At 35.7% G+C, this 13,010-nt stretch overlaps 1 protein-coding gene across 2 annotated transcripts in view; it reads left to right on the top strand.

Moving 5' to 3' along the window:
• Positions 1-12,018, top strand: part of LOC117106714 (solute carrier organic anion transporter family member 4C1-like) — a 21,513-nt gene extending 9,495 nt beyond the window's left edge. For both annotated transcript variants that reach the window (XM_033248127.1, XM_033248126.1), the window contains 9 exons: positions 2,370-2,546; positions 3,592-3,882; positions 6,012-6,111; positions 6,773-6,894; positions 7,396-7,662; positions 8,410-8,611; positions 9,545-9,677; positions 10,824-11,011; positions 11,487-12,018. In XM_033248127.1, the coding sequence (XP_033104018.1) occupies positions 2,370-2,546; positions 3,592-3,882; positions 6,012-6,111; positions 6,773-6,894; positions 7,396-7,662; positions 8,410-8,611; positions 9,545-9,677; positions 10,824-11,011; positions 11,487-11,817 (1,811 nt within the window). In that variant the 3' untranslated portion in view covers positions 11,818-12,018. The remainder of the gene's footprint in view (positions 1-2,369; positions 2,547-3,591; positions 3,883-6,011; positions 6,112-6,772; positions 6,895-7,395; positions 7,663-8,409; positions 8,612-9,544; positions 9,678-10,823; positions 11,012-11,486) is intronic.
• The last annotated feature ends 992 nt before the right edge of the window (positions 12,019-13,010 follow it).

Here is a 13,010-nt window from a genome sequence, read left to right as displayed (position 1 = left end):
ATATATATATATATATATATATGCCATATTCTTATAATGTCTGCCTGTTCAAAAATACAGGTATTACATTGTGCTGAATTACGTATGACCACGCCCATATGCAATTCATGTAGCTTCATTATCACATTATTCCACAACTGCAGCGGTAGCACCAGGATTTGCCCGACAGGGGTCCGATGTCTCCGACATGAGGCGTCGCGCAGCGTATTCCTGTCTCTTATACACATCTAGATGTGTATAAGAGACAGCAACTATATAATATGTAGAAAATACATATAACTTTTTTCTCCCCTATGAAATGTATTTTTTCTCCCCAACGGAGGTGGGGTGGGGGGGTGAGGGTGGGTAGCCCTTGCTGACGAACCCCATCGGTTTAACCCCTTTTTCTTACGAAAGATGCAATGTGTACTGGACCTCAATTGTACGAAAAGACTTGATTCCGAACTCTGGGCGAGGAGTGGCTCGAACCAGTGCCGATGTTATGGCCGTTTAACGACGCCCCTGCCTCACTGTTTGGCCACTCGATCGACTCTAATTATTGTATACAGTACATATCTAATATTATATAATTACCCACCCATGCTTTCTGTACCAACAACTCACACAAGTGTTATCAGTGACGTACATTACATACTTTTTAAAAGATGAAATAAAGTCCTGTTGACATGTCATTATGTATGACGTTTAACATTCTATTTGTTTAGGGTTCTATTAGAACACATAGTGGGTCGTTTCTACATGTCTCCCTCCAATTAAAGATCACTTTTGGGACCGGGGTATTTAGCAGCTTTGGTCTCTAATTAGAATCCCTCTAATTAAAGACCGGCACTAAAAGTGGTCTTAAAAATCACTATTTAGACGGAAATTTAAGAAATGATATAAGGCCTAGTAAATGTAAGATCATTTTTTCATTTCAAGTTCTTAAAAATGGATTTACAGTTATATGCTTTTACTGATTCTTAATAAACCATTTCTTGGTAGTCAAATATCAAGTCATGCGCTCGTTCTACCTAAATCTCCATAAGGCCTACAATATTACTAAAAAATCGTCCCATTAAAACTATCAGTATAGGCCTATTCAATAGAGAACTGTATACGCAAAACATCATCTTACGTTGTGTAATGCTGTATTTTGATGTGTATATTCATATTATCATCATTTATTATGAAAGTAACTGCATTAAAGTCACTATATTGTAATGTATTTTTTATTTGAAGGAAAATTGTTTAATTAGGTCTGCCAAAACCATATGATACATTTATGTTTGAATGTTTTATTCCAAGAACTTGGAATGGATTGCTGTATGCTGTTGCTGATTCCCAATAAACCATTTATTGGTAGCTACACATCAAGTTCTGCGCTCGTTCTACCCAAATATCCATTACTAAAATACAAACATCAACGTCCTACTAACACAATCTTATTTAACATACCGTACACATTATATTCACAATCGTATTCAATATGGAGCGTGTATACACATCTTTACTTTTCCAGCAAAATGTTCTAAGACTAATCTACAAAAATAATTAAAAAATGTTTTTGACCTCTGAAATTAAGATGGAAAAAGAAAAGCCTATCTAAGTAGTGTGTTAAAATAGGTCTATGAATTACAGTGCAGTAGTACTAGTAACACTCTGGACTAGCATTGTTTTAGTTACAATATGAGAGTTTCCTGTGTTAAAAACATGATTTACTATACTATACTTCTTTATAAAACATAACTTGTAATTTATAATAAGAGAAATCTGTATATTATCGGTACCTGGAACAGTAACAACACGAAAGTACTATGCTACTGCACTGTAATTCATAGGCCTATTTTAATATACTACTTAGATAGGCTTTTCTTTTTCCATCTTGATTTCAGAGGTCAAAAACATTTTTCATTTATTATTCCAATCATATAGTGGTGTAGAATAGTTTTTTAAGAACATTTTGCTGGAAAATCTTTTTGGATACGACGCCCCGTTATGGAGTTATGATTTTTCAAATAACATGATGTCAGAAAATCAGCCCAAAAGCTATCTTATTTCAGTTGGTTACGCACCGCTGATTCGCAATGTTTTTTCATCACTCCAAGATGTCTACCGATTCGTGAAAAAGGCCTAACGTTCATTTTGGTCCGCAAAAACATGGTCTTTGGGCTTCTAAATAAGCTAATGGTAAAACGGGCCTCACAAAAAAAAGTGGTCTTTAATCGGAGGTAATCTTTAATTTGGAGGGGTCTTTTACTGTAGGGAGACCTGTCGATAAACCTTTTTAGGTGGGTTACTCTCACTAATATAGTACTAGGTTTCTAAATGAGAATGGCGGACGATGACGTTTTCTCTTCTTTTTTTTCATTTTTTTCCCATTTTTACGCTAGATATTGTGACGAACGGGTTTGTGAACGTAGCCATAACTACGTTAGAGCGCCGATTTGACCTTTCAAGTTCTCAAGCTGCCTTGATTTCCGGTTCTTATGATATCGGTGCTGGGCTAGGAGTCGTCCCTGTCAGCTACTACTGTGCTAATCGTCATAAGGGAAAATCATTGACAGCAGGTAAGTCCGTGATTTATAATACGCCCACTTGTCGACGGATTATTGTTATTAAGAACAAGTTACCGGTACAGGATAATATCTTTTTGAAGGTAACGAAACCATGAATTATTAACTATGACAGAAGGCGAATCCCAAGTAATATATTTTAAGATATTTTAATAAAACCACACTTTACTAAAAATGTAAACTAAATAATAAGTCCTAAAACTTTGCACTAGTTTAATGAGAGTTGCGGAATGGCAGAGCTGTTTTAAATAATATAACATTCCATATAAGCCAGGCATCCTAATTTAATTGTAACTAGGGCCATGACCACAAAAGTTGCTGCTAGCCTATGCATTTTGAATTTGAATTTTTGGTAGTATTAAAAAGTTTTAGTACCACCCGGATGTGTGGAGTCGCTAAAGCGATAGGCCTAAACTTCCTGGAGGCCTCTCAAAACATCTCATATTTTTAGTCTGAATGGAAATGTAAATCAAATCAACCTTAAGCTCATGAATCTATAAATCATTCAAAATATAGGCCTATACGTTGTTATAAAATGTATCTATGCTAACTTCATTACATTTTAGACGATTTTTAATATAAGGGGCCTACATCACTTTCGACTCCGTTCACCGCATTAGCATAGCTCTTTTATAATTTATAGACAGGCTTAGTGCGCGCTCTCATTTTCGACGAGTAAATAGTTATGATGAAATAAAATGTAGAGCCTATATTTTACCATTATAGCCTCTAATAAGGGTTGACGCCAATATACTATATACGCACCCTCTCGAAGTGAAACAAGTCTACTCATATACTGTAGTTTACAGGTAATTCGAACTTACCCCAGGGAACCATTGCAGTTCAGAACCATACACATTTTGATTACACGAGACCACCGGCTTAAATGTTTGCTCATAGATGACAGTCCGCTATAACCCGTAATAAGCCCTATTTAGGGGAGAGCAGAATACAATAAATAAGACACCGTGGTTTTGCCATTAGTGCGCACCCTAGCAAAAGTTGTATAACATCTGTGCTATGCTAATTTCTCTACTAGGACTAATTTTATTTGGATTTGGATCGTTGATATTCTCTTCTCCGCATTACTTCGCCCCGTCATACAGCTATGATAATGGTGTTAATTCCAGTCAAACATTCTGCTCCGTATCTGACGAGAGCGAAGATTCCTGTGCTGTCGGGGATGATGAGGGACAGAGTTTGTCGAATTATCTGTACGTTTTCATAGTTGCTCAGCTCACAATGGGCCTTGCGGTTACGCCACTCTACACCGTCGGAGTCGCGTACTTGGATGAAAATGTTAAACACAAGGTCATTGGTGCTTATATAGGTATGTTTATCATTCTTTTATTACAGATTTTGTAATCACTAAACAAATTGGCCCATTGATATTTTAGTCTCAGAAATTGCATTGAAACAACATTGGGTCTAGACAGGTAATATTATCAGCTGTGGTTGTGGACTTCCTTGACGTTTAGTACCGTAACAATCGCTTATTAATTTCATTTCGGTTTTTTTTTTTTGTCACTATACATACAATAGAGTTTCGGAAAACAAAAACACATGACAATAACAAGGACATAATTAACAATCGTTGAAGTAATACAGGTTTCCCTCCAAGTATGACATCACATCATTACTATATAATATAAGCTCATCATTACTATATGGTGGCATACAAAAGTTTTTTGACTAAAGAAAGTTTGCTGAAGTGACTTTCCCAGCGTTGGAATGTGGAAATTCACTAATAATATTAAACTTTCTCCTAGTCGCTAACATTTGGGGGAAAAAAATCTACCTTTATGGTTAAAGTTATTCATGTCATCTAAATTATAATGCATATTATTAGTACGGTAGTCGAAATGAATAACATATCATTACAATTTTGACAAAAATATCATTATCACAGAAATATTACTATATGTAAAGACACCGTAAATGTAACACTAGCATATGTTACATTTATAACATCATTATTAGATTGTAAAATTGATTAATCTCAAACCAAGTTGTAGACACCGTATCATTAAGCTACTTTGTAAATCGATTGTCTATCATCAGGTCTTTGTACATTTAGGCCTGCCGCACACTATGCCTACCTGCTTACGCCAAATTACACGGCTATCAAATTTTATTTGATTTTATTTTACACGTCTAAATATGGGCGTGATGACATCATCTCAAGACAATAAATGGGCCTTGTGCGATTATGGTCTTGATATGTCGTCGTCATGAGCATATTTTGGGCGTGTCACGTGTTTTTGTCAAATACAATTTGACTAGTTTTTCGTCAAGTAAACGTTGATAGTGTGGACAGAGCTTTAGTAACCAGTGGCGGATCCAAGAGGGGCCCAGCCGGCCAGTTCCCCCCTCCCCCACTTCCCCCTACATTTTTTAAAATAAAGAAAAATTGAGAAAGAAAATTCTAATCAAATTTTGAGCCTAAATGTGCCATTTCCAGCCATAATCATAAATTTCTTCCCTCAGCCCCACCATGGTTGGGGCTGAGTATAGACCATCCGTCTGTGAAATCCCTCTCCGGGTCCCCTCTAGGTCTATTGCAAATTCCTAAATCTGCCACTGGTAACCAGATGGTGTACATGCGCCTATGCTAAAGAATTTCTTTTTTTCTGAACACTAGGATTCAAACTTCAATGTCTAAAGCCCTGTCCAGACTATCAAACCTTATATTGCAAAATCATGTGACATGCTTAAATATGGTCATGATGACATCACATCATGACTATAATATGGGCATACAACAGTTTTATGTCAAAGAAAACTTGATAATCTGAACAGAGCTTAAAAACCTGTCCAATTGGTATTTGACAAAAATCAAAGTGACATGCTTAAATATGGTCACAATGACATCACATCATGACCATATCTAGTCGCATCGTGACTATATATAGGCAACAAACTGAACTTTGAAGATACGTACGTTTTGTATCAAATTTTATTTGAACAATGTTGCTATAGTTATTTGGGAAATGTTGTGCACCTTTGATGATAGTGTCTCTTATAGTACATTGTAACAATTAGTTTGTGCCTCTATGGGGTGTGTTACGTACATGTTGGCCTACTCTTCGACCCATACTATACTTTAACATTATAGGCCTAATTGTTGTTGCATTTTATGTGTTTTTATGAAATGTTAGTATTAGGCTTGCCTTTCCAAAGGCAGCACATTGTCGCTAATTGTTTAACTGAGTAATTAGCAGGAGAATGTGACAGTATTGTATACTTTAGTACAGAGAAGCCGTAATACCTTTATTAATATTTTTTTAAATTTTATTATTATATTTATTTAAAAAAATTATCGGAAAAAAAAATTCAACTGTAATTATTAGCTTATTAGTTATTGTGTGTACAGTACAATTTTAACACGTTTTTTTTTTTTTTTTTTTTTAATTTCTTTGTTTTTTTTTTTTGTTTTTTTTTTTGTTTTTTACAATATAGGTATCTTTTTGATGGTATCTATCTTGGCTTCTGCATTAGGATTTGTGGCCGGAGGAATAATATTGAACAATGTTTACATAAATATTATCAAAAATAGCAGGTATATAATATCAGACCACCTAATTGAAATACAAATTATTTAAAGAAGAATTATAAATAATATATCAATAAATTTTTAGTTTATTTTAGGAGTTTTCATTAACTATATATTTTTATTATATTTTGAATATACTCTATGATTTATATATTATTATGAGTTAAGCAATGCTAATAATGTCTTTAAATTCTTCTTGAAAATTAATTCAGGCCTACCTCTCGCCGTTTTTAACATAGAATGCTAGTCCTATTCCATAGGACCGGCAATACATAATAACAGTCAAGCGGCTTATATCTAAATTATAATATAACTATCTTATCATGTTAAATTTATTATAATTATGTTGTAAAGTGAAGATAAGTGAATACTTCAACCAATCTTCAAAGAATGCTAAATTTCACAAGATTATAAAATACAGGCTGTATGACTTTGACCTTCCTTAGTTGGAACTACGAGAAGGCATGTTATGTGACAGAGATACACATTCATTTGCTGAATTTTATTATGCTTAAGTTTTAGAGAATTGTATTCAATAAAAATAGGCAATGCAACCGTTTCAATGATCCAGTACATCGATTTGTTGAATTTTCAACCAAACATTCGCATTTCATTTGTATTTTTTATAATGATTGCATGTATTCTTCTTTGTTTTGCTTGATGTTAGCTCTACTCCGGCTTCATCATCGGCAGACTGGATGGGTGCATGGTGGCTAGGCTTTGTCATCAGTGCCATTTTCTGCTTCATGTCTGCCATTCCGATGAGCTGTTTTCCAGCCCATTTACCTGGTACGTTTGATAGACAGTGGCCTACATTTTTCACAATTATTACCACCTTTATTTTTCATTTTTATTGGGTTTTTTTTGTTATTGAAGATGAGGAAAAACGGTGGTGATGATGATAGCAATAACGAACGATGTGTGATGGGGGTAACAATGATGACGATGTAACAATAATAGTGAGAACGTCTATAAAAAAAAAGTTGTTGACGATGGTGATGTTTACAATGATGACGAAGACTACGAAGATGACAATAATGATGGCGATAAAGATGGTGGTGCTGATTACGAAGAAGAAGATGATGATGATGATGATAATGATAACCACTATTACAGAATGATAAATATTTAATGTCTATGATGAAGATACATTAATTACGAAGATAGTGAAATTGATCAAGATGGATATGTACAATACGATAAAGATGATAAAGCCGAAGTTATGTTATAGCTTCAAGTAGGATAATTATTGCAAAATTACATTCACTATGGTTCGCAAATCCCCTATAGGCTACGATGAGATAAGTAAAGAAAAATTAGAGGCGGCACGTTCGAAAGGAGAATATGACGAGGTTATTTTGGTGTCCAGGACAGACTTTGGAAAGTGGAATGACTTGCCTTCGGCGACATGGAACTTACTCAAAAACGGCACTTATCGATACCTAACATTGGGCGCATGCTGCCAATCCATGGTGTTATTAGGAATTACAGTATTTCTAGCCAAATTCCTCGAAGTTATGTTTTTGTTGAGTCCAGGAACGGCAGGGTCTGTGACAGGTGTGTAGACCTGCTTCTTTGTAATATCCTATTTCAATACAACAATAGGTCCTACCTATAAAATAACCACTGTGGTGGTGATGTTGGTGTTAATTAATCAGTACCGGTAAGGTGTCTGTTTGTACAAAATTCGTGATAAACATTGTAATTTGAAGTCAATCGTGGGCAGTTTTGCTTTTTACTGCAATAAGCTACGTAAAATGAATCGCTTTTAATTACTGATATTTTCAATGTTATTTCCATTTAATGTTTGTCTCATCATTATTAACATCAGCATTATTGTACTCGTAATCATTTAGAGAGTGACTTCCAAAGTTCATTGTATTGGCCCGCTGTCATGACGACATTTTCATTCATTACATTGGAGGGTCCAAGAATTATGGATAGGAGGAGGGGGAGGGGCAGGAGGCAGGAAGGGACATTCACAGTTGGAGGGTTTAGACTATCTCAGCCCCCACCTTTGTTGGGGCTGAGGTAAGAATTTTTTTTCCATTTTTTTTTTTATTTTCAAAAATTTAAGGGTGGGGAGGGGGCGGTCGCCTATCCCCTTGAATCAGTATCTGATTATTATATAATTATAAATTTAACAACAGGCTATTGATTAATTTTTATTGTTATTTTTTTATGCAATCATTGTCATTTATTTTTTTTTAAACGATAATTATTAGTAATGTTGGTGTTAATAAATCATTTGTCTTTGTGTTATAACTAAGATTATTATTAATACAAATAATATTTTATGTATAGGGTTATTTGGAACAATATTCGGCGCACTAGCTACGATTTTATCAGGTTGGGCAATCCGAAAATGGAAAATGGATATTCCTGAAATGTTAAAGATGATTATGATATCAGCAGTCATTTTTGGGATAGTAATATTTTCATGTTTTCTTAACTGTCCAGAGCCTCCGTTAGTTGGTATATCCCAACCATACGACTCTTCATCCAGGTAAAGTATACTAAGTTACCTTTAACGGGGGTCAATATGTTTACGTCACTAATGGTCGTAGCCATGACTACGATTTTCTATATTTTGGCTAATGTGATGCAAGTCCAAGTATTTTCAAACATTACATAAAAATATTAAATGATAGTATAAGAATATAGTAATTGGGCTATTATGTTATTCAACAATAATAGTATTACTAGTGTGGCGATTGTCAGAACGATTAATGCAGGCCGGGCATCGCAAACTAAAAAGTAGGTGGTCCAGTGTATAGCAGTTGTTCACCGTAAAGAATTCATCATTCTTGAAGAGTAGGGGCTCCTGTGTACAGGTTGAGGTAGCCCTTGGGGTGAACTGACCAACGAGCGGGCGACGTACGGCGGTCGTACATCTTCAAGGCACATCTCTGCTTTACAATGCGACGTTTTCTGATTGTCGGAGACAGTCTGGGCAGATTGTCATTCAAACCATCAGTTGTGTGCGCCTTGTCCTGATGCGTTTTACGTGGAATGTCGTCGAAGAACTTTATTGAACGAACTACTAATCCACGCATATTTCACATTGAAACCGGCATAATGTGCTATATTAAAAACCGAAAGGTCCACTGATTAATCTCAGATAAGAAAGTATAATACTAGGTGATGATGACATAATTAATGTCGAAATATTGAATCCCAACACGATGGCGTGTATTTCAATAATTGGAGTATGTATTATACTTTCTTGTGCTATATTCTATTATATTTACTATAGGTGTACTTGGGTACAGGCCTATTATAGGCCAACGTAAACACTCTAAACAATAGGCCCTAAGTCTTGAGTAGAATTAATGCTTATGAAAAGCTTGCAGGTCTAAGAATATAACTTCCTTCTTATACACTATAAATCGGCCTCGACCTATCTTACAATATTTAGATATCCTTGTTTTTTCCGCAGTAAATCTGAATTAATATCCCAGTGCAATAAGGATTGCCCGTGCAGCGATGCGACCTATAATGCCGTATGCGGTTCGGATGGTCGAGTATATTTTGATGCTTGCTTTGCCGGATGTACAGAGTACCATGAACAGGTAGGTCGGCAGGTGTGTAAGGGAAGTTATAGACCTAAAGGAAAATTTTGCTAACCCTAGGCCTATTAATATCATTTCACTTTTATTTTCCTCTAACTGCAAATACCATTGCCGTTCCGACAGCGTTGTACGACGCAGCTCGACAGGATTTACCGTCATTTAGCACTCTTTAGGTCGCCGTGAGAATATTAAACATGTTGTTTAAAGTTCTACGACGCGACTATCCCCGACGACGCAACCCGACGCGACTCATCGTCGACGTTGAGTTGGCTTTTAAGTTTGGTTTCCAAACAATCGCCGACAGCTTTCAATGATGCTGACGTGTCGGGTACTACCGTACTACGCAGTATAACGATTGCTACTGAAAACACTGTAGCGATTTTATGGAAACCACGCTTTACAGTAGGCCTATATCAATACCTCTGAAAAGCGGGATGGAAAAGACGAATAAATAGTAAATTTCTCATTTGTATGTGTAGCACTGTTCAAAAATGTGAAATACAATGGTGGAAGTGGAAAGAAATGAAAAAAGGAGACATGGTCTTTGTCTAAACATTTATAGGCTTTAGTGCATCAAAAGTAGATGCTGTTAAGCAGGCCTACGTCTGTTGGATGCGACGAATGTGTGTGCCCAGTCAAAAAGATCTATACTTAAACGTCTAGTACTACTAGTAGGCTTATGGAAGATTTGTATAAAATGGGGAGTGGTTTGGAGAACATACACTTAGCGTATGGTGTTTGTGTGACCATGGTATGACAATAGTCAGTAACTTATGTTTTGAAGTTGTAAGTAGCAGTACAATGCATTATTGGTACTTAATATCCATACTGTACTATAATATACCTGATCGCGTATTCTTTTTTTGTTCTTATGTTGATATTAGCAAAAATTAAAACTATTGTACAAACCATAATACAAATAGTCTTTATGCTTAATTAGTTAATTAGTACGCCAAACGTTAACGCTAAAACACTCTAAACTGCGACCTCCAGACAAATCTTTTACAGTCTACGATTGACGTTCAAAACATACCAAAATGCATTGTGCGAAATCAGGCTTAAGTCAAGGGTTTGGTCTGTTTCAAAGTATATATAAATACACAAGCTAATGTTGGTACCACTGATTAATTTACTATTCTTCTACAGTCTAAGACGTTTCAGAATTGTTCATGTATATTAGCACGTGATGATAATGCAGATCAACAAAGTTCGGCGACTGATGGTGCATGTGCAACTGAGACATGCGCAAATCTGTACTTATATCTGGCCTTGTTTAGTATAGCCAGCGCATGTATATTTATCCCTGGCCCACCTGGTGACACCATCACTCTCAGGTAGGTGTACATTTTCTTGGTGCGAATTTTTGCCCATGGGGTAGGGTGTTCTAGCACGACTACTTTTGACCTGGAAGTGTCTTGCAAGACGTTGAATATTTACCTATCAGTTTCTGTTTAATTATCTGAACCAACATGAGGTAAACATAGTGTGTACTGGGGTACATCTAAATCCGGGGACACATTAAGCCGGCCGACCATCGTCTGAGCGATTCAGTTCAAACAATTCAATTCCATCCAAACGGCGTCATGTCGTTCAGTGGTCACCTAGAGCCAAGTGTAACCGACTTTAGGCCTATACAATATGTCATAGTAGAAAATAAAATTAACATTTACTGTACTGAGGTCATTTCAACTTCCTTAAAAGCAAGTTCTCAAGTTGACAAGTATGAATTCATGATGTTATTATTTACTAAAGGTGCTTAGGTTTAAATTGTATAATTGTATAATTTCCAATCTTCATGTGTGTTTTCAGATGTGTTCCACATAGTCAAAGATCGCTCGCACTTGCAGTACAATGGCTAATGTTACGCTGTCTTGGTACGATACCAGGTCCCTTCCTGATAGGAAGTTTATTCGACGGTAGTTGCATTCTCTGGAATGAAAACTGTGATGGTTCCCAGGGTAGGTGCCATAAATACGATCGGTTGAAGCTCGGCGCACTCTTCGTCGGTGTAAGCGTTGGTTTAAATATAATCGGCTTAGTGTTCTACTGCTTGTCATACGTTTCACACAAGAGAAAAACACCGACAAAATCTGAGGAGAATTTAGACGTTTCAACAATGACCGAAAACACAATACTTTGAGATGTCCTAACTTCAGTACAGAAAATAAATTCTTTCTCAAAATGTGTATTTTCATATATTTTTATAATATTTTAATCAGTTTTTTATTGTTTATGAAATTTTCTTGGTGGCTTAATACAGTACTATGTAATTGATAAGTACAAATTCTACTATTTCACGCGCAATTACTGTGTATATTTGAATGTACAAACACAGAAGTTAGTCGAGTGTGATGTGTTCTAATTGGCTTCAAAATGGGAAAATAATGGATATAATGTGATTTTAATTAGTTTTTAATTGTTTATGAATTTTTTTCTGCTTAATGCAATACTTTGAAATTGATTCACACAAATTCTACTATTTCACGCACGAGCAATTAGTGTGTAGATTTGAATGAACGAACACAAAAGTTAGTCGAGTCTGATATATTCTGATTGGCTTAAAATTGGGAAAATACGGTAGTATATATAATGTGTTATATCACTATTCAACTACAGGTGGTACATATGAGAGGGATGCACTATAATGTTGCACCATTATTGCACTATTTTTGTTACCGTCACTTAGGAAACTTAATAAGACCAGGCCTCTTATGTAGCCCTTTTGACTACGTTAACCAGACCTCTGCGAGGGCCGAGGCATTCAGTGTTTCGTGACAAAATTATTGATTTCTTATCCTAGCAATTACAGAGGTTTCTTTGATCTGCGACCGACATTCCCAATTCCGAAGATTCTGAACCTCCATTTTAAGTCCATATCCGAGAAGACTTGGTTCTACTAACCGAAACCTGGGCGAGGCTCGGCTGGAATCAGCGTCGATGTTAAGGCTCTAGTTAGCGGCGCCCCTGCCTGCGAATTAACCATACGGCAAGTAACTTTGGCCAGCAGGTACCTATTTGTATTTCTTGTAGTTCTGTGGGTTCGTACAATTTTCAAAATATTTTATCCATAATAATAATTGGCAGTATATTAAGGTTATTAAATGTAAATATATAAGTCAACTCTAACGTCATTTTATAGCATTTTTAGCGCCAAAATGCTAAAAAAAATTAAAAATAACTTCTTAAAATAATACAATAATAATAATACTCTAATTATTTCAATATTTTGTGAACGAGGATGAGCTTCCGAAAAAGCGTCTGCTTAATGTCAATTTTCACTTTAATTTCGATGAAAGCATCTTTTTTGTTAGTTTGTTAATATGCTGACCAAAG

Source organism: Anneissia japonica, unplaced genomic scaffold (assembly GCF_011630105.1).
Source record: "Anneissia japonica isolate Jap-2015-1 unplaced genomic scaffold, ASM1163010v1 scaffold287705_len1045735_cov187, whole genome shotgun sequence".
In the NCBI taxonomy this organism is placed as follows: Eukaryota; Metazoa; Echinodermata; class Crinoidea; order Comatulida; family Comatulidae; genus Anneissia; species Anneissia japonica.
This window is presented reverse-complemented; position numbering and strand designations above follow the sequence as displayed.